The sequence below is a fragment of the Moschus berezovskii genome, chromosome 9 (genome assembly GCF_049115385.1).
Source record: "Moschus berezovskii isolate FMDL1 chromosome 9, NW_MosBer_1.0, whole genome shotgun sequence".
NCBI lineage: Eukaryota > Metazoa > Chordata > Mammalia > Artiodactyla > Moschidae > Moschus > Moschus berezovskii.
The window spans coordinates 110,329,579-110,352,946 of record NC_142468.1 but is presented as its reverse complement, the minus strand read 5'-3'; the positions used below and the strand labels follow the sequence as shown (position 1 = coordinate 110,352,946).

The window sequence follows — 23,368 nt, the reverse complement described above, 5'->3', positions numbered from 1 at the left end:
GGGAAATAGAGAAATTAAGCTTTAAACCATGTGAACAGTGTAGGTGGCTAATATGAATTTCCCACTCTGATTAATAAAGACATCATCCCAATTAAAAAACTTTTCATTTCAAAAACTTTTACATTTGTTTGTCACATGCACCAGATGGAACATACTTGCATTTTTGTCCTGGTCCATGCCTTGTTCATGGGCTTCCTGCCACTCCCAACAGGTTTCACAGTAAGCTCGTATCTGTTCCAAAAGATGAAGGACTCGGATTTCACGCCTGCCTCTCTTGTCATCAGGCTGTGAGTGAATGATGTTGTGGAGTGCTGCACTGGCCCTGGCCCGAGCCTCTTTACTGCCCCGGGAATTTCCCAACAACACAGAGTCTTTGTCATTGCCATGTAAAAGCTGGATGAGGAGAGGAAGACATCCAGACTGTCGCATGGATATACAGCTGTCTTGGGAGCTAGACATAGCTAGCAAAGTTCGCGACATATCATCCTTATCATGAGTACCAAGCATTGACAACAATGAATACACCATTTCCACCTGTGGGCCAAATGAGTTTAGAAACAAAATTATGACTTTAATAGCCAAAAGCCAACACCAATGAAGTGATGAATGGGATATTAATTGTAACTCAAACAAAAACAGAAACAAAAATGAAAATCTCTTTCCAAGATGAAGTAATGAGCATTATTTCAAAATCCATATGCTACAATCATCATCACCATCTTGTTTATAAGTAAATATTAGTAATGGTAGTATACAGTCATAAGGAGACAGTAGGTTCTTGCATACCTCAACTGCTATTGTCTGAATCAGTGGGTGATAATCCGTTATAATGAAAGACAATCAACTTACTTCTCTCTTTCTCTCACATCTCCCCCACCCACCACACACACACACCCCCCTACTGACACACACAGAGTAAGAAATGTGGTTTATCTAGAATTCTTTACATAATTAAAAATTTTACTTTTTAAAATCTACAACCATAATCAATAAAGAGAAAATATCTTTTAGCAATTACTATTTACTAAGTACTAGTTCTCAGCAATTGCTAACCCTCAGCAGACTATAATATTGTTAAAATCATGATGTCTCCCTTATACATGTAAAAGTATGTCCTAAAAAGAATGCCCTGATCATATGGATACAAAGTCAATATTCTTATTAAATTGTGTTTTTAAAGCAGCTGGTAAGCATCATCACTCCCTTACTGTAAACTCTAAGAATTTACTCAGAAGCAGACTAGAAACAGGAAACAGCACCCAGTCATCCTGTCCTGTGATCAACCAGTTTTTTAAAGCAAGAGCTACTGCATAACAGTTGAGGCTATTATATAAATGCATCATATCTATAAATTAGTGGTTCCAAACCAGGGGCAACTTTAGTCACCTTGAGACTCTTCTGGCAATGTCTTGGAGAAATTTTTGGCCATCACACTTTGGGAGGAAACACTTTGGGCATTCAGTGGGTGAAGACCAGGGATGCTGCTAAACACCCTATAATGCAATGAGGAATTATCCAGCCAATAATGCTGAGGCTGAGAAACTCTACTCTAAATGTGTATACACACTACTCTTAGATTTGAAAGTTTTATTACGAAGGCAGTACAGGACTGCCTTCCTAATGGAAAAAAAAAAAAAAAAAAGGCTTTCAAATTCTGACTCCACTATTTGCAAGTGAGCTGTGTGACATAACCAAGTTATCTGAATTCTCTGAGGTCCAGCTTTCTCAGTTGCAAAATGGAATAATTTACCTAATAGGGCTTTCTTTGTGAAGATTAAATAAAGTAACACATGTATAGGACAGTAACTGGCATTCAAAAATGTAGTAAGGTCTTAATATTATCATGCATAAATCACTCCAAAAGGAAATTATTCAAGCTGCCAGTTTTCAAGTAACAGTACTCTTAAATATTAAAGGTTTTCTTTATAGTAAAAACTACTCATTGATGTTGGACAGATTGGGGTGGAATTCTAATTACCATGGTTTTGGCTTCAGTATTCTCATTTAAAAGAGGGGCAAGAATAATACATTCAAAGGGTTTTTGAAAAGATGAGAGATACTAAACGTACAACTCTTAGCAGTTATTGGCATACTAGTGATCCCAAGTAGCAACTATTGTGAGTTACTAAAGGGATTAAGCTTTATATTAATAATATCACTGCTACTCTAAAATTCGTTTCTTAAATTGACATTAGTCATGTAATGCTTTTCCTCAAAGCCATTATATTACTAAAGTAAAGAAAGAGTATGTAGAATATGCTATGAAAACAAGGAAGTATTTAGATGTAAAGGAAAATAATACTGTTTAAAAAACAGTCCCTGTGCTCCAGATGTACTGATTCAAAGGAGGCAGACACAGACTGCACGGGTAGGCAAGAGGGCCCTGGAAATCAGAAAATGTTTGTAAAGAAGGAAAGCCCAAGAGGAGTTCTGAAGGCTGGCGAGGACTCTGACGGTCATCTTGCAGTGGCGGGGGAAGTGGAGGGGGACACACCTGCAGACAGGGCACCCAGGCAAAGTCATGGGACGGGAGGGCTTGGGGAGCAAGCCAGCTTTTGGGCTGGACCTTAGGATACTTGCAGAGAACTGGCTGTCATTTCTTTAAGAGACTGTGATGATGGAAACAAAATAATTCTTTAGCTAAATTTAAAAGAAGAATGAAGAATGTTTTAATAAAGTACTCAGAGTTCTAACAACAAGACTTTATAATCTATTACCTTGGTTCCCAGATGACTTGTCAGCCTTCGAGGAGCAGAATGTGTGCTACTAGAACTCAAAACACTGGCTGTTTCATGATCTATTCGTGTAGCTGAACCCTAGAAATTAAGCAAATTATAGACAGTATAATTTAGATTATAGATATATATAGCTAGCTTCATGTTAAGATACTCCAAATAAACTGTCTTTAGGGTAAATAGCTAAATATACCATGAAAGTGTGAACATTTATAACTGCTCAAAATGAGTATTTTTATATATAAACTTGAGTAGAATTTAGAGAAGCACTGAAGGGAAAAAAATCTGTTGCAAAAGACAAAGTACAATGTAGAAGTAACCAAACACTGAAGAAATTCTAAGAGTAATATTCTTTCCCAAATCAAAAGGCATGAAACCACATTCAGTTAAATACAGACTGGTTGGTAGAAAGTTCCACTGAGTGATGAAATACTCTGAATTACCACAAAACTAACTGTGAACTGGGTACAGTCCAAGGTCTCCAGGAGCTGAGAGCAGAGAGAAGACTGCTTGAAACTTCTATTGGGGAAAGACATGAAAAAATAAATAACTGCACTGAGATGTCTAAAGGGACTAATACGGGGAGCAAGTTAGAAGATAATATAGGCAGAACACTCTTTGACATAAGTTGTAGCAATATTGCTTTGGATCTGTCTCCTAAGACAAAAGAAATAAAAGTAAAAATAAACAAATTGAACCCAACTAAACTTAAAAGCTGCTGCATAGCAATGGAAACCATAGACAAAACAAAAAGACGAACTAGAGAATGGGAGAAAATATTTGCAAATGATGTGAGCAACAAGGAATTAAAATCCAAAGTATTTAAATAGCTTATAAGACTCAATATAAAAAAAATGAAAAATCCAATCAAAAAATGTGCAGAAGACCTGAATAGACATTTCTCCAAAGAAGACATATAGGCACAAGAAAAGATGCTCAACATCACCATTTATTACAGAAATACAAATTGCAACGAGATACCATTCTCATAGCTGCCAGAATGGCTATTATTAAAACAAAGTTTTAAGAGAAAAATACATTTATAAATATAACTGTAGGAAAAAACTGTAAATGTGAAACTCACTTAACTATATATTTAAAATAGGTACATTTTACTATATGTTACTCTTTCCTCAATAAAGTTTATTTTTAAGAAGTCATAACTTGAGAGGTCTTGTTTATGTCTCCCCAGATAAAAGTATGAAGACCTACCTCTTCACACACACACACTGGGAAATCTAGGGTTAGATTAAGAATACTAGCGCAGAGTCCCAGACAGGCTACCCTTTCTAGACTCCACTCCTTCTGCGGGTCTGTATGCTTTATGTTGATTAATCTTCTAGGGGTATTTCTCAATTAGAAGCAGAAGGGTAGCACCCTCAGGGCAGAACAGAAAGACATCTCCTTCCCCTGTCACCAGCTACCGTGTGCTTCTATAATGGTATTTCAGTTCACATGCATGCAAACAACAAACATTTACTGAGCTCCTGCTCCTTTCTTCAGTTCAGTTCAGTTCAGTTGCTCAGGCACGTCTGACTCTTTGCGACCCCATGGACTGTAGCAGGCCAGGCCTCCCTGTCCATCACCAACTGCCGGAGCTTGCTCAAAGTCATGTTCAATGAGTCAGTGACACCATCCAACCATCGCATCCTCTGTTATTGCCTTCTCCTCCCACCTTCAATCTTTCCCAGCACCAAGGTCTTTTCCAGTGAGTCAGCTGTTTGCATCAGTGGCCAAAGTACTGGAGTTTCAGCTTCAGCATCAGTCCTTCCAATGAATATTCAGGACTGATTTCCTTTAGGATGGACTGGTTGGATCTCCTTGCAGTCCAAGGGACTCTCAAGTCTTTTCCAACACCACAGTTCTAAAGCATCAATTCTTCAGTGCTCAGCTTTCTTTATAGTCCAATTCTCACATCCATACATGCTTCCCTTGTACCTCACTCGGTAAAGAGTCTGCCTGCAATACAGGAGACCAGGATTCGATCCCTGGAGAAGGAAATGGCAACCCACTCCAGTATCCTTGCCAGGAAAATCTCATGGACAGAGGAACCTGGTGGGCTACAGTCCATGGGGTCACAAAGAGTCGGGCACGACTGAGTGACTAACACACACATCCATGCATGACTACTGGAAAAACCATAGCTTTGACTAGACGGACCTTTGCTGGCAAAGCAGTGTCTATTTTTAATATGCTGTCTAGGTTGGTCATAACTTTTCTTCCAAGGAGCAAGTGTCTTTTAATTTCATGGCTGCAGTCACCATCTGCAATGATTTTGGAGTCTCCCAAAATAAAGTCTCTCACTGTTTCCATTGTTTCCCCATCTATTTCCCATGAAGTGATGGGACCGGATGCCGTGATCTTAGTTTTCTGAATGTTGAGTTTTAAGCCAACTTTTTCACTCTCCTCTTTCACTTTCATCAACAGGCTCTTTAGTCCTTCTTCGCTCTCTGCCATAAGGGTGGTGTCATCTGCATATCTGAGGTTATTGATACTTTTCCCGGCAATTTTGATTCCAGCTTGTGCTTCATCCAGCCTGGCATTTCTCATGATGTACTCTGCATATAAGTTAAATAAGCAGGGTGACAATATACAACCTTGATGTAGTCCTTTCCTGATTTTGAACCAGTCTGTCGTTCCATGTCCAGTTCTAACTATTGCTTCTTGACTTGCATGCAGGTTTCTCCAGAGGCAGGTCAGGTGGTCTGGGATTCCCATATCTTTCAGTATTTTCCACAGTTTGTCGTGATCCACACAGTCAAGGCTTTGGCGTAGTGAATAAAGCAGAAGTAGATGTTTTTCTGGAACTCTTTTGCTTTTTCGATGATCCAACAGATGTTGGCAATTTGATCTCTGGTTCCTCTGCCTTTTCTAAATCCAGCTTGAACATCTGGAAATTCACAGTTCACGTCCAGTTGAAGCCTGGCTTGGAGAATTTTGAGCATTACTTTTCTAGTGTGTGAGAAGTGTGCAATTGTACGGTAGTTTGAAAATTCTTTGGCATTGCCTTTCTTTGGGATTGGAATGAAGACCGACCTTTTTCAGTCCTGTGGCCACCGCTGAGAATTCCAAATTTGCTGGCATACTGAATGCAACACTTGCACAGCAGCAGCATCTTTTAGGATCTGAAATAGCTCAACTGGAATTCTATCACCTCCACTAGTTTTGTTCGTAGTGATGCTTCCTAAGGCCCACTTGACTTCTCATTCCAGGATGTCTGGCTCTAGGTGAGTGATCACACCACTGTGGTTATCTGGGTCATGAAGATCTTTTTTGTATAGTTCTTCTGTGTATTTTTGCCACCTATTCTTAGTATCTTCTGCTTTTGTTACGTCCAAACCATTTCTGTCCTTTCTTGGTGCAATGCTAGTCTCTAGGAACATAAGTGAGTAAGACATGCACACCCTCACTGCATGCGGAGTCTAGACAGGCTGCTCAACGTGTAAATACAGTGCTGTGACAGAGCCCAGGTGTACACACAGGAATGGCGTGCACTCAGTTAGGGATTACAGAGTAAAGGGCTGTCTAATTTTGAATGACAAAGAGGTGTTTAGTTAAAAAAGAGGAAGGTTAGCCACATGGCGGCTCAGATGAGGCAGAGGCCATAAGCACAGGTCAGAAAGATTATGTGTGTGTGTGTGTGAGAGAGAGAGAGAGAAAGAGACAGAGAGAGAGAAACTGACTGACTGTGTGTGTGTGTGTGTGAGAGAGAGAGAGAGAGAAAGACACAGAGAGAGAGAGAGCAACTGACTGACTGTGTGTGTGTGTGTGTGTGTGAGAGAGAGAGAGAGAGAAAGACACAGAGAGAGAGAGAGAAACTGACTGACTGTGTGTGTGTGTGTGTGTGTGAGAGAGAGAGAGAGAGAGAGAGAAAGACACAGAGAGAGAGAGAGAGCAACTGACTGACTGTGTGTGTGTGTGTGTGTGTGTGAGAGAGAGAGAGAGAGAGAAAGACACAGAGAGAGAGAGAGAGAGAGCAACTGACTGACTGTGTGTGTGTGTGTGTGTGTGTGTGAGAGAGAGAGAGAGAGAGAGAAAGACACAGAGAGAGAGAGAGAGCAACTGACTGACTGTGTGTGTGTGTGTGTGTGTGTGTGTGAGAGAGAGAGAGAGAGAGAGAAAGACACAGAGAGAGAGAGAGAGCAACTGACTGACTGTGTGTGTGTGTGTGTGTGTGTGTGTGAGAGAGAGAGAGAGAGAGAGAAAGACACAGAGAGAGAGAGAGAGCAACTGACTGACTGTGTGTGTGTGTGTGAGAGAGAGAGACAGAGAAAGACACAGAGAGAGAGAGAGAAACTGACTGACTGTGTGTGTGTGTGTGTGAGAGAGAGAGAGAGAGAGAGAAAGACACAGAGAGAGAGAGAGAAACTGACTGACTGACTTGGAGATTAAGAGGTTCTTCTGATTGCATTAAAGAAGATGGAGTTGAGGGACCAAGACTCAAGATAGAGAGAGCAGGTAGGAGGCTTTTAAGGAAATTTTGGCAAAAGGCTGCTTTTGATCTACAGGAGGGAATTAATGACTCCTTATCCTGAAGTAAGCTGAACTGTCTTTCAGTTCAGTTCAATTCAGTTCAGTCGCTCAGTCGTGTCCGACTCTCCGCGACCCCATGAATCACAGCACACCAGGCTTCCCTGTCCCTCACCAACTCTCGGAGTTCTCTCAAACTCATGTCCACAGAGTCAGTAGGATATCTAAATACTTTGACTGTTTCTGGTAGTGAGGATGTAACACAACCCTTAAGGATCCTCGTCTTCTAGAATTCACAACCTTATGAATTACCCCTGTGTTTAAGTGTGGGCTAGATTTAGTGAAAGGTTTTTAGTGAACAGTCTGCTGTAGATATGATGAGAAGTCACTTTCAAAATAAGTTTACAAAGACTGTGGCTTCCATCCTGGACACCCTCTCTTGTTCTTCTTTGAGGGATGCCAGATATTACACTATGAACTGCTCTTTGTAGAGGCCTTGGTGGCAAGAAATGATACCGCTGGCTGGCAGCCTGGAGACCTGAGGCCTGCTAAGTCATACGGTGAGTTTAGAAGCAGATCCTCCCCTCATCAAATCTTGAAATGACTGCGGCCCCAGCCAACATGGTGACCGCAGCCTATGAGAGACCCTGAACCAGAGGCACCCAGCTAAGCTGCACCAGGAATCCTGACCTACAGAGACAATAAATGGTTGCCGATTTAAGCTGCTAAATTTGTCAGGCAGCAATAGATAACTAACATATTGTTTGAAACAGAAGAGAAACAAGAGGTTACACTATGAAAAAAGGAAAAACCCATGTCTATGATGAAACATGTTCTGACATTCATTTCAGTGTAGACATCAAATCATCTTTAAGCTTCAGACTTAGTATCTTTCTATACAGGTTCTTGATTTTGGGACACTCTCCACTCTGCTCTCCCAATCTCTCTAGCTAGAAACCCAGATGGATTTATTATAAGGAGATTCCAAGAGAACATTCCCATACCCATACTACCTGAAAGCCAGAACTCGAGTCTTGAGAATCTTTCCTGGGCCTTTTTATTATGATTAAGTCTGCACCAACATCCTTCAGAGGGACCAGAGAAGCAGTAACCTGTAGGAAATGGTTATCGTTGTTCGGTCGCTAAGTCATGTCTTACTCTTTGTGACCCGTGGACTGCAGCACGCCACGCTTCCCTGTCCTTCACTGTCTCCCGGAGTTCACTCAAACTCCTGTCCTTTGAGTCGGTGATGCCATCCAGCCATCTCATCCTCCTTCGCCCCCTTCTCCTCTTGCCCTCAATCGTTCCCAGCATCAGGGTCTTTTTCAATGACTCGCCTCTTTGCATCAGGTGGCCAAAGTATTGGAGCGTCTGGATCAGTTCTTACAATGAATATTCAGGGTTGATTTCATTTATGATAGACTGGTTTGATCTCCCTGTAGTCCACGGAACTCTCAAGAGTCTTCTCCAACACCACAGTTCAAAAGCATCAATTCTTCAGTGCTCAGCCTTCTTTATGGTCCAACTCTCACATCTGTATATGACTACTAGAAAAACCACAGCTTTGACTACATGAACCTTTGTTGGCAAAGTTACGTCTCTGCTTTTTAATATGCTGTCTAGGTTGGTCATAGCTTTTCTTTCAAGGAGCAAGCCTCTTTTAATTTCATGGCTGCAGTCACCATCCGCAGTGATTTTGGAGCCCAAGAAAATAACATCTGCCACTGTTCTACTTTCCCCCTGTCTATTTGCCATGAAATGACAAGACAGGATGTCACGATCTTCATTTTTTGAATGTTGAATTTTAAGCCAGCTTTTGCACTCTCCTCTTTCACCCTCATCAAGCGGTTCTTTAGTCTTCTTCACTTTCTGCCATTAGAGTGGTATCATCTGCATATCTGAGGTTGCTGATATTCCTTCCAACAATCTTGATTCCAGCTTGTGAGTCTTCTAGCCTGGGATTTTGCATGATGTACTCTGCACGTAAGTTAAATAAGCAGGGTGACAATATACAGCCTTGATGTACTCCTTTCCAGATCTTGAACCAGCCTGTTATTACGTGTCTGGTTCAAACTGTTGCTTCTGACCTGCACCTCCTTTTCAGCACACATTAGAATCAAGCACCTCTCTATTTTCCGGTCCTCCTCTATCCACCCTTCAAGACCCACTGCCATCACGGGCACTCAAATGTGTGCCGAGGGGCCCAAGAAGGACTATGCCTGGCAGCTCAATCAGCACAGCTGGGACACGGTCAGTTTCAACTACACCTGCTAGGGACAAAACCCTCTTCTATCATGCTCACTTTAGGAAGTGACTCAAAAGTAGTATTTTTCTGAGAAAACAAAACAAAGTGACTCTAAAAAGTTCACCATAGAGGTAGCAACAGTCTCCAACTCACTGCGAAGCTGTGTAAGAGGGGGAAGAAGGAAAAGCAGCAAGCACCCTCCTCACCTTGCCTTTTTTCATACAGATGGTACATGGAAGTGGTCCAACAGTAGATAAGGAGAAGTTTCTTTATTAAAGTACTACAGCTAATTCTATAACCCTTAGTGAATTAATGAAGCTAGACATTAAGTATAAATGCTGTTAATATCACAAAAAGAGAGCCCACCAGACGTTATATGCTTCCTGGTGGAAGACCACCATGCTACTCGGCCACAGAATGAGGGCCTGAGACCAAATCTGATCACATCTCTAGACCCAAATACCAATTTACAGGGAATACAGAAGACAGAGAGAGAGGTCAAACCTCACCATGCAGATGTTCCTAGCAGAATTCAGACTATGGAAAACTTGAGAAGACAAATAACTTTGGTTATTCAACAAATATATAGCAGAAATCTAAGAGAGAAAGAAGAAATCTATAGACTAAAAGAAAATTCAAAGACACATTAACCAATCTCTGTGCATGAAATTTATCTGGCCCTTGTGTCAAGTAAATTTAAAAATTATGACATTTATGAAACAATGACAAATTTGAATACTGACTAGTTACCTGATGCTGCTGAGGAATCACTGTTAGTTTCTTTGGGAGCATAATAATGGCACAACAGTTATGTATTCTGTAGGTGCCCTCTGTCCACAGGATTGCTTTAGCAATTCTGGGCCTTTTGTGGTTCCATATAAATTTTAGTATCATTTGTTCTAGTTCTGTGAAAATGTCATAGGCGTTTTGACAGGAATTGCATTAAATCTACATACTGCTTTGGGACTTCAGACAATACTACTAAGCTACAGTAATCAAAACAGCATGGTATTTGTACAAAAACATGACAGACAGACAGACACACAGACCAAAAGAACAGAATAGAGAGCCCAGAACTAAACCCACATATCTACACTCAATTAACCCTTGACAAAGGAGGTAAGAATACACAATGGAGAAAAGAAGGTCTTTTCAGCAAGTGACACCAGGAAAGCTGGACAGCTATATGTAAACCAATGAAGTTAGAACACACCCTCACACCATAAACAAACAAGCCACACCCAAGAAACCTCTAAGACATGATACCATAAAACTTCTGGAAGAAAACATAGGCAAATAGTCTCATAGTCTCAAATTATAGCAATATTTTCTTAGATCAGTCTCCCAAGGGAAAACAAATAAAAGCAAAAATAAACAAATGGGACCTAGTCAAACTTAAAAGATTTTTTACAGTAAAGAAAACTATCAACAAAACAGAAACACAGCCTACAGACTGGGAGAAAATATTTACAAGTGATGTGACTGACAGTCAATATCCAAAATGTACAAACAGCTCATACAACTCAGTATAAATAAATAAATAAAAACAACAAAATCAAAGGGTGGACAGAAGACCTAAACAGACATTCCTTCAAAAAAGACAGACAGCCAACAAATCATGAAAAGACGCTCAACATCACTGATTACTGAGAAATTCAAACTAAAAATGGCCACCATCAAAGCAAAAAGTCTGGAGAGAATGTGGAAAAAAGGAAACCCTCCTACACTGTTAGTGGGGATATAAGCCACAGTGAAAAACAGTATGGAGGTTTCTTAAAAAACTAAAAATAAGAGTTACCACATGATCCAGCAGTCTCACTCCTGGGCATAATCCAAAAAAGATGAAAACTCTAATCTGAAAAGATAAATGCACCCCAATGTTCACATCAACGTATTTACAATAACCAAGACATGGAATGAACCCAAGTACCCATCAACAGATGAAGGTTTAAGAAGATATAATGGTTTAAGAAGTCACAAAAAAGAATGAAATATTGACACTCGCAGCAACATGGATGGAGCTAGAGAATGTCATACTAAGTGAGGGAAGTCAGATAAAGACAGATATTATATGATATCACTTATATGTAGAATCTAAAAAATAATACAAATGTATCTATATACAAAACAGAAATAGACTCACAGACACAGAAAACAAACTTATGGCTACCAGAGGGGACAGGGAAGGACAAATTAATGGTACGGGATTAACAGATACAAATAATCCAAAAAATATGTATATATTACTGAATCACTTTGCTGTAGAGCTAAAACTAACACAATAATGTAAATCAATTGTATTTCAATTTAAAAGGAAGTATTCTTAGACACAGAAAACAAACTTATGGTTATCAAAGGGGAAATGGGAGGTGGGATAAATGAGGAGTATGGGATTAACAGATATATACACTTTGATATACACAAAATAAACAACAAGGATTTACTTTATAGTACGTGCATGTGCGCATGCTAAGTCACTTCAGTCACGTCCAACTCTTTGAGACCCTGTGGACCATAGCCTGCCAGGCTCCTCTGTCCATGGGATTCTCTAGGCAACAACACTGAAGTGGGTGCCACGCCCTCCTCTAGGGGATCGTCCCAACCCAGGGACCAAACCTGCATCTCTTACGTCTCCTGCACTGGCAGGCAGGCAAGTTCTTTACCACTAGCACCACCTGGGAAGCCCTAGGGAATTATATTCAATATCTTGTAATAACCTAAAATGGAAAAGAATTGGAAAAATACAATATAACTGAATCGCTTTGCTATATACCTGAAACTAACAATATTATGATTCAGCTATATTTCAGTTAAAAAAGTGTTATATTCTGGAAATACACAGTGAAATATTTAAGCAAAAAATGATGACGTCTGGCATCTTTACCAAAAATAAAACCAGAGGACAGAGTATATAGGGTGCCTGCTGCTGCTACTGCTAAGTCACTTCAGTCGTGTCCAACTCTGTGCGACCCCATGGACGGCAGCCCACCAGGCTCCGCCATCCTTGGGATTCTCCAGGCAAGAACACTGGAGTGGGTTGCCATTTCCTTCTCCAATGTGTGAAGGTGAAAAGTGAAAGTGAAGTCGCTCAGTCTTGTCCGACTAGTAGCGACCCCATGGACTGTAGCCCATGGACTGTAGGGTGCCTGCAGATTACTGTATTACTCTGTTTGCCTCTGTCTAGATTTGAGATTTTCCATAGTAACAGGCTGAAAACATATTATCAGCAGTGGAAAAGGTTCTCCTCCCATTTCATCCCTTTCCCACTCTTGTTTGAACTTCATCACTACTTACTGGTTGTATCACTAGAGATCTGGTTCTAAACATTAAATGGAAAAGCTGAGAATCGATTCATAAAATGAATTACACACAGTTATATACTAAGCAAGTAGGGATCTAGCTCATATAATTTATTTCTAGCTTTCTCTTTTCATTTAACTTTCAAGGGAGATTAATCACAGATCGAAAATCCCTATTTCTAGAAGGGATGTTAGTTATCCCTTCCAACCTACATATATTCATTGCTGTTATCTCCTATTTATCAGGGACTGTGGGGATATAAAAATGGATAAAACTGGAAAGAATCTTTGTCTTTCTGGAGCTTACAATCTAGTAGGAAGAACAGAAATAACCACATAAATAAATATAAAACTGCAAATGTGGTCTTCAAAGAGAGAACAAGCTAGGACAGCCTGTAATAACGGGATGTGAACAGTTCAAGCCTCTTGAGAGAAATCATGCATAAGTTCAGACACACACAAACTGATGTTAACTGAGAGAAGTGGAATGAGAACACACAACAGGGAACAGGTGCAGACGCTGTGCAGGCTGCAGCAGAGGAAGTCCAGTCAAGGGGAGGTCCTGAAGGGCCAGTGTGGCAGAAGTGCTGAGAGCAAAGGGTGAGAGAGAGCTGACAAGCTTACGGAGGAGCCAGATTATACAGGTCGTGATAAAGGCTGGTCTTTTTCTAAGGACCAAGGGACATCAACAGAGGATTTTACCAAGAGGGTGATTTACTCGTGAAAGATCATTCTGGCAGAGTGGTTGTGGGCAGGAAACCAGGTGAGGTACGATGAACTTCCTTCCACAAAGTGGTAGATATAAGGGCACTAGGGTAGAAGCTTTGATGGATCATATTACTGTGATCCTGATTTCTCAGGATAATCAAAGAGATTATTTTCATTTTTGTTAGTGTCAATTGTTTTTGTCTCTGGAGCAAATAATAAAAGAAATGAACAAACCCCAAGAGTCTGTCATGTGTGTCAATCCTATTAAGACAGGTAAAGGGATTCTGGTATAACTAAATCAGTCTCAGACACACCACTTATCTACATTAGGATCTGGAAGTCGCTGCAGCGTCATTAATGTGATCGTGGTTTTTGTCTTCTAAGTTTGTTATGATTTTATGGCACACTAAAGTCTTACATTTTTTAGATGAAACCTATCGTTCTTTTATAGTTTCCTACTCACTTCATGATTATAAAAATTCTATCCTCATTTTCCTACCTTTTAATATTTTAATAGTTTTCATTTGGGGGACTTCCCTGGTGGTTCAGTGATTTAAGAATCTGCCTTCTAATGCAGGGGATGTGAGTTTGACCCCTGGTCTGGGAACTAAGATCCCACATGCTGCAAGGCAACTAAGCCCGAGGGCCACAACTACTGGGCCTGCCCGGCGCAACGGAAGATCCCACATGACGCGGGGAGATCTCACGTGCCGCGACTAAGACATGACACAGGCAAATAAGTAAATTGTTTTTTAAAGTTTTCATTTTTGACATTAAATCTAATATATTTAGAGTTAAATTCTGATACAAGAAGTGAGATAGGAATTTAATTTTAAAAAAATATCCAGCTTATTGGCTAGGTGAGGCTTTAAAGGAAATAATAATTGAAATATGACCCAAAGCATTAATAGTGGGTCTTAAACCTAAAGCAAAAAAAAAAAAAATGTTTTTGTCAAGAAGACAGAACTTCTTTCTACATATGTGCAGGAACACATGATATTCCCAAAGAATTCCCTAAACAGTAGACAAAGAACCCGAATGTACTATTTAAATATAATTTCTTTTGCCCTAATTTACCATCTGTAGAGTATTACCCAGTACAATGTGGACCAGTAATATTAAAATGAAGTACATCTTTGTTTAAATGTGGTAAATTTAAATATTTAAGTATGAGACATTTTAAGCTTTAAATTTTAATGAACTAATAGAACCACGTTCTTTCTAAATAAATAGTATCATTAAAAGTAACCTATAGACACTAAAAGAATATTTTATATCAACAGTAAGAAAATTTCCTTAAAATCAACTTAGTTGAAACTGTATTTTAAAAAATCATTCATTTAAAACATAAAATATTGCTTGAAAAGATGTGGAGAATACAGAATACTCCAAAGAAAATTACTGTCATATTAGGATGCATTCCAATCAAACTCTAATAGAAAACTGATGGCAGCACAACAAGATAATGTTCTACATTAAAAAAAATTATCTTCCATAATTTTGCTAAAGATGATAATAGTAAATATGACTAGGGTATGTATTTACTTTTTTAATGGGCATTAGAATCATCTATTTCAATGCTGGGTTTATATAATCTTGAAATATAACTGAAGACGAGAATATTAACTCTTTATGATTTTTTTAAAAAAACATAAAAATGTTTCAGAAAGAATGCCACAGAGAAAGAGCAAATCTATTCAATGCAAGCAATAATAACTAGGTCAAGTCACATATGACCAAAATGCAGCTCAGTATTTATTTTTCAAAGAAACTCTACTCACATTAATCATTTTAGGCTAAAACAGAGACACATAATTTAGAGCTATAAAATATACTTGGAAATTTTGGAAGCATCATTGTTAAATATAATAAAGAAAAATGACATAGCATTTTAGTACTGAATTCTGGAGATATCCATTTAGGACTAAGGAAACAGATAATATTTACAGATTGTTGTGAGAATCATCTCACTCAGTATTTCTTTTTAAATATTTAAATAGTTAACTATAAAAAAATTAATAAAATAATTTATTTACCTGACCGCTACCCGAAGTTGCCATGTTGATTTCTGCCACTCCTTGACCTTCATTCTGCCGTTCAGCTTCATGTGAGCCCGCTTCATGCTTGCTCTGAGATGACCTCTGTTAATACGGAGTTAACATCAGTACATATAAAAATGGTGCATGCTTTCTTAGCCCACAGCTTTCCTTCTTTCTTGCTTTAAAGCTCTGAATACATCAATTATACAGGTTTACAAAAGCATGGAACTGCACTTCATACTTCATAACCTCCAGCACGGTTGTCAGTTGACTATTTCGGTAAAAGGAAAGTGAAGTGTGTCCCTCGAGCATTAGAGCTGCACAAGACAAAGGATTTTCTGACACTCACAGAAACACCATCCTCCACCAGCTGTGCTCACATCACTATCAGGGACATAACCCAACTAGAACAAATAACTGTCTTTTCCGCAAGGTCATATGGTTCCGGTATTTAATAGAGCTGCAAATGTAACAGTTACTTCCTAAGCTTATAAATACCTTCTATTTAAGTGTATTTATACACACATATATTTTTATGTACATCTGCTAATAAAAGTCATATGAAACCAACAGATAAGCTCTTAAGATTCTAATATGAATAAAACCAAAACCTTTTCTAATGTGACCACCATCTGCTATGTAAAGTGAAAAGGCAAGATTATATCCAGTAAAAGCAGTCATTTCAAGACAGATTATATCCAGTACAAAGCAGTCATTTTGAAAAATATCACCACAGAACCAAAGAAATAAAATAATCTATCAATTATCTTTTATAGAAACAATTACCAGTGTGCCTCCTCTAGGAAAATTACAGGCAAAATTAAAAAGTGTGAAATAATGGAAAACTACATTACAAAATGGCTTCACTGGAATTTCTTTAAACATAAAGTTTTCTTAGACCATTTAAAACGTGACTTAAAAATAATTTACATATACTATTTCCATCAATAAACAAGTGTAAGTTATACACAGGCAAAAGAGGTAGTCCCAATAATTGAGAAACAAGAAAAACCAGTACCACGGGAACATTATAGAATTCCTTACAAAATTCAACAAAATCATGTAAAGTAGAGAATACAAAGTCATTGAAGAGAAATAATTATTGAATATATGCTATGTTAGCTACCTGCAATAGGGTTCGAGAATACAGCACTGATGAAACCAGACATTGTTCAACGCACTTTTCAAGATTTAGTCTAGTCAGGGATACCATCAAATAATGAAAGAAACGACAATAAAGTTAAAAACTTCGACAAGTACTTGAGAAAAGGGTACAGGGTGCTTATAAGGGTATATAACAGAGGGACATCAGACAGTGTGGGAGTCCGGGGAGGCGCTCTCTTAGGAAGTGTTGTTTGGACTGAGATCTAAAATATAAACGGGAGTTCCGGGATGCAGGACGTGGCAGAGGATGAAGGAAACGGAGACCATATGCAGAGGACCAGGGATGGGAGGAACACGGTTTGCTCTAGGATATCAAAGAATTACAGTGTGAAGAGTAGGACAGAGAGATGGTTAAAAAAAGGAACTTAATGATTTTGTTGAATTTTAGTGTGATTCTCAGATGGCACTCATGCCCACACATAACCAATACTAGTAATACTAAAGGAAATAGGTATATGTATTCTGATCGTTTAAACTCAAATTTTAAGTGGTCTAAGTAGGTGGGAAACAGAAGAGATCAACTTGCAGACTCCATATTAAAAGTTAAAGTGGGAGATGATGGCCCTTTAACCCAGGGAAGCGCTGATGCAGACAAAAGCAGTGGAGACAGGTCAGTCTGAAGGACTGCATGACAGACTGGACACAGGGAGTGGAAGCAGAGATCTGGGCTCACAAACCACTCTTCCGTTTCTCAGCTCTCACAGCTGAACAATGGTGGTGCCATTCACAGAGACAGACAATACTAAAGGAGAATGACGATTTGGAGGATGTGGAGGTCCCATGGAGGACTCAGGAGGAGATCATCATTAATTATGCTTTGCATATGTTGGATTTAAAATGTCTTTAAGACAACTTACCCACTTTTAAGTGTACAACCCAATGACTTTGAATAAACTTACCAAGAATCACCATACTTCAATTTTAGACCATTTTCATCATTCTAAAAAGATCCTTCGTGCTAATTTATAGGTAATCCCCATTCCCACTCACAGCTCCAAGTAACTACGACTCTACTTTGTAAACTTGTCTTTTCTGTATACTTACTGTGAATGGAATATATGGACTTACACATCTAGCTACTTTTACTTAGTATAATGTTTTTGAGGTTCACCTCTGTTATAGTGTGTGTCAATAATATGTTCCTTTTAATTGCCGAATATTTACTGATTGACCAGTTGATACACTTTTGCGTTTTTCTACTTTTGGGCTACTGTGAGTAATGCTGCCATGAGTATTCACACTAAAGTCTCTGTGTGGATATACGTGCTTATTTCTCTTAAGACAGCCGGAAGTGGGACTGCTGGGTCATATGGTAACTGTACGTTCAATACTTCAGGTAACTGCCAAACTTCCAAGTGGCTGAACCATTTCACATTCCCATCAGCAACGTATGACAGCTTCTATTGATCCACATCCTTGCCAAAGCTTATTGTTTTCTTCATGACTACAGCCATCCTAGTGCGTACAGAGTGATATAGCATTGTGGTTTTAACTTGACTTCCTTAACGACCAATGATGTTGAGCCTATTTTCATGTGCTTATTAGCCATTCCTATGTATTTTTCTGGTGAAATGTGTATTCAAATCTTTAGCCCATCTGTAAGCTGGGTTGTCTCTTTATTAATGAGTTATAAGAGTACTCTGCATGGGATTTTAAAAACTATTTCTCACTGGCTATTTTCTAGACATTATTAAACCATGCCATAATTTTCCTTACAGCTCCCATCTTTTGGGGTCCCTCTCCCCCAAATGTATACACTTGTCAGTAAATAACCTATTGGAAAGAAAACAAAAGAAAGTGGTAGCACTGGTTGCCTCATGTACTCTCTTGGAACTTCTGAAATTTGAATCAAGTGCAATAGTTATATCATCTGAGTTATATCCTGCATCTAGACCCTAAACCAGAGTTGTCAGCAGGTAGGGCAAAGATAGTGTTATAAGATGCTTCATGGTGGAGAAATTATTTGGCAGACATCTTTTCTTCTCTATACTGTATGTGAACTAATTTGTGAGTATCTGATCCCCAGTTTTCTCCATTTTCTAGCTTCTCCTTCTGATAGTAATAATTTCTTTCTTAAATAAGACATGACATCTTCTTTTAGTTTATATTCACTGAATAAATATAACCACTTAATGCTATGAAAAATACAGCCATTTTTATAACAAAAAGAAACAAGAATAGACTAGGTTACAGTGGTAGACAGTTGGTCCCAAATCCAATGATATAAATGAAATCTTGAACAGATAAAAAAACACAAACAAGCCCCCGACCTGCAATAAACTTATAATTGTGCTGACAATGAGAACTGTTATTAACAAATGACAATTTTTTTTAGGAATTTCTAGAGGCCAGAATGTTGGTAAAGTTTGGAAACGTACTGACAGTGAGTATATTATACCAGGCAAATGATGGCCAAAAGAAGTCCCGCGCAGTCATACTAATAGCAAAGAAGGCTATTTCACACACATAAAAGAGTCAATCAAGTAGAAAAAATAAATGTAAATATTGACTTAGAAATTAAAAAAAAAAGAAAAAACAAACAACCAAACAAAAAAAAACCTTGTTGATGGAGCCAAACAGTAAAAATCATAATACAAGAAAGATGGTGAATAAAAACTAACTATAACTAAAGAAGCTAGAAAAACAGCAGCAAAAACTCAAAGCAGAAAAAATATATATAAAAAGAAAATGTAAATGCAGTGCTGCTCAATAAAAAACAAAAGTTGCCTCTCTAAAAACAGTTTTAAAAATAGAGCATAGTAATTTTGATCAGGGAAAAAAAAAAACAGATTAACTACCCTGGAAAGCCAAAGGGGCCATAACAATCAGAATGCCACATACAGCAATGCCAGTGACACCGAAAAAGGAGTAAAGAGATAGTTTTGTTTTATTTTGGAAGGAAAAAAATAGTCCTGAAGAGATAACATTGTAAAAAGGACACATTCTGTGTATTACAAATATTTGGTTCATACTGACTTAAAACATCCAGGTTAAATTACTTTTAACAACATGACTATCACACTGAACTTGACTACTTGGCAAATACATGTTTCTACATATTTCAAATTCCAATGTACTGAAGCCAAAGCTTCTAAGATATTTAAAAAGCAAGGCATGGATGAAGAGAGTCTTAAAAACAGTTTTCAAAAATCATACTTTTTAACATTAGAATTAGTTGTCTTCCCTGTGTATAAATGGGCCTGCACTAAGTTTCTGCCTCCAAACAGAACTATTCATTATTTGATCAGATTTTCCATGGGTGGAAAATATGTGCTGGTGATGAGCACTGTTGCTGTTGTTTAGTTGCCAAGTCATGTCCGACTCTTTTGCAACCCCACGGACGGTAGTCCACCAGGTTTCTCTTTCTATAGGATTTCCTGGGCAAGAATACTGGAGTGGGTTGCCATTTCCTTCTCCAGGGAATCTTCCCGACCCAGTGATAGAATCTGTGTTGGCAGGTGGATTCTTTGCCACCAAGTTACCTGGGAAGCATGCTGGTGATGAAAGGACATGCCAAACTTGTTTCCCATATAAAAGTTTTCTCTCACTGTAAAAGCTGTACAGTTATTATAAAAACATTACAAAACTGGCCAAACTAAAAAAATAAGGACGTATTAACAATGGTTATCTGCCTTTTCATATTATTTCTGATACACTATGTTTGTTTGTGCATATTAAAAAATGGGATCAAAGTATACATACTATTTTGTATATCATAAACATTGAAAAATATCAACAAGCACTTCATCATGTCTTTAGTAAGTATATTTAGAATAAAGCACTAGGTTGATGTTTCATTCTTTGCATTCTCTTCTTTTTGCCTGTATGATCTGGAATGTGAGTCTCAATCTGGCTGCACATTAGAAACTTTGCATTGATGTATCCCCAAATACTGAGCCAAGTTTTCCTAGCAACAATTATGTGTCAGTCAATGTGGACTTTTATTCAACACTTTTTGTTCTTATTGCATAGAGACAGGTCTTCCTGTATTTGACTTAAGAAGCAAATACTTTATTTTCTCTGAGCCTTCCACATGCTATTTTTCCTTATTCGGCAATAGTTCATTTAAGTTCCATGTAGGTTTTCTTACTATTTACTCATAAACAAGGTGAGAAGTGCCCAAATTCAGTGGCTATAAACAGATGGCTGAAGGGATGGTTTTTTATACCCCATCCTTCTGTGTGGTGATCAAAACCAAATTTTAGCTGACAAATATGGTTTTAGCCCCCTTTTTAATCCTCATATCCAGAAATCCTCATTTCCAATTCTGGAAATGTTCAGGGCTCCACAGGGTAAAGTAAGCTGCTTTATGACCTACTAGTGCTCACTCCGGGGTCAACTCTCTACCGTAATCTAGAAGAATGATTTACCTGCTGTGCAGTTCTCCAAGTTTTATTAATTGTCACCTTCCCTGGTATTTGTGCTTTTTCATTTCATCCTTTTACTGTCATTTTAAATGAATTTTGTAAAGTAAGCATAGATAAATGTATATGATCAATTTTTACTATGGATTACACAAGGAGATAGCTTATTTACAAACTGTTAGTAGCCAAATTATATGTAAACAGATAACTGAAGTAAGGTATCTATTTATGGCTCTATAAACTTTAATTGCCTAAATGTTATGAAGAAATCATAGTAGTACAGGTTTTTGAAATCTACTTAATTTAATGAAAAAGCTTATCAAGTGTCTCAATTCTCCAGAACATCTATTTCAATGACTCTGTGCTAACTGTACAAATCTTCTCCTCTTAGAATAACCACCTGTCATTACATCTGCAAACAAAACAGACAGTTTACTAACCTCTGTTTCTGTTGCTTGGGACTGTAAAAGCTGTCGTATACGAAGTATGTCCTTTTCTATTTGTTGAATTCTGGTTATTCTTCGCTAAAATAAAATAAGTAACCAAATTAGATCTATTTTTATTAAAAACATTAGTTTTTAATATTAATTTAACATTAACCATTCTATGGTTACCATTTAAAAAATTAGGATTATATCAAGTCATTCTTTTTTTCTATACCAAATCATTCTTATTTGAGAATTAGATACATATATATACATATTCATATACTGAGGACATCAGTGGATCAGTTCAACTTCTTAAAATATATAACTTTAAAAAACAGATCTCTAGATTTAGGAAAACTGTACAAATGCAAGTCATGTATCTACTTGGACCATAAAGAAAGGTGAGCGCTGAAGAATTGATGCCTCTGAACTGTGGTGTTGGAGAAGACTCTTGAGAGTCCCTTGGACAGAAAGGAGATCCAACCAATCCATCCTAAAGGAAATCAGTCCTGAATATTCATCGGAAGGACTGATGCTGAAGCTGAAACTCCAACACTTTGGCCATGTGATGCGAAGAGCCAACTCCCTGGAAAAGACCCTGACGCTGGGAAAGACTGAAGGCAGAAGGAGAAGGGGACGACAGAGGATAAGATATGGTTAGATGGTATCATGAATTTCAATGGACATGAGTTTGAGCAAACCCAGGGAGATAGTGAAGGACAGGAAAGTCTGGCATGCTGCAGTTCACAGAGTAGCAACGAGTTGGACATGACTGAGCAACTGAACAACAAATGATACATAACAGTGTGAAACTGGTATTTAAAAGCTGTTCTCAAAGACTACTTCAAAAAGAAAATTACATCTGAATTTAAATTTTTATATTAATTCAGATGTCAGTACAGTATAATGGGTTTATATAAAGGATGGCATCCTGTAAAGAGAAAGAGCATCTGATCTTTTTAAGAAGCAACAGTATGTAAAAAATAATAATCTTCCCGAAAGTTATTCCTATTACAGGTCAGCAGTACCTTTCAGAGTTAGCTTTCCCAAATACTTACTGCATCTAAACATTACTCCCAACACTAAAGATCACAATGATGGTAGGAGTTATTGCTTCCCCCATGTACTGAGATCTTCAAATGAACACAAAGCAGTAACTACAGATCAAACAACGTGGAATTGAAAAATGTAGGAAATGTTTTCAAGTATATGTTTTAAAAATAAGTACTGCCAACATTGTATCGTCTTCTGCCATAATTCCATAGTTGACATTGTAACATTGGTATAAAAAACGGTATTGTAAGAGTCATTATTTCAATGAGAAAAAAGTGTCAGAAACTAGATGGATTCATTTCCAAACTCCCTATGATTATGTGTCCATCAATGAAAACGTTTTGAGCATGTATACTTCAATAGATAGTTAAAGTATTATAACGAAGAGCTTTAAGTATATATAGCTAAAAAACTTACATACAAAACTCACCCTTTGATCATACACAGTTATGTTTAAATACAATGTCCTTATGATTTTGTTGCCATAGTAGGAATGATTATTGCTGCTATTTCTATTATTATGACAAACAAACATGGAAAAGCTCAATAAAGTTGTGCTCACCAAAATAGAAAACTTCCTTCCTCTGTCCCTCCTTTGTAACATTACAAATATGCTGATTCTCTATCACGATTCTGAAAATAGTGAACTTAAGGTAAATAATATTCTCTAATTAAGATATTTTACCATGTCCAATTTTCACCATGAAAACATGCTAAAGAAGAAATACTTTTGGTAGCTCTCTAAAGATTCTGCAGAGATTAGTAATCACTTCTACATCAGATACTAAATACATCCTGGCATTACAGAAACAACAGAACTATCTACACTTACTACTTTCATAACATTTCATTGTTTTCCTCTC

General features: G+C 38.0%; 1 protein-coding gene across 8 annotated transcripts in view; it reads right to left on the bottom strand.

The window, feature by feature from the left end:
- APC (APC regulator of Wnt signaling pathway) overlaps nt 1–23,368 on the bottom strand; it is a 143,625-nt gene that overhangs the window by 22,989 nt on the left and 97,268 nt on the right. For 6 of the 8 annotated variants that reach the window (XM_055436921.2, XM_055436922.2, XM_055436920.2 and 3 more), the window contains 4 exons: nt 21,465–21,548; nt 15,494–15,598; nt 2,718–2,816; nt 156–534 (listed from right to left, as the gene is read on the bottom strand). In XM_055436921.2, coding sequence (XP_055292896.2) covers nt 156–534; nt 2,718–2,816; nt 15,494–15,598; nt 21,465–21,548 — 667 coding nt within the window. The remainder of the gene's footprint in view (nt 1–155; nt 535–2,717; nt 2,817–15,493; nt 15,599–21,464; nt 21,549–23,368) is intronic. The other 2 variants (XM_055436926.2, XM_055436927.2) reach the window with 1 other exon arrangement.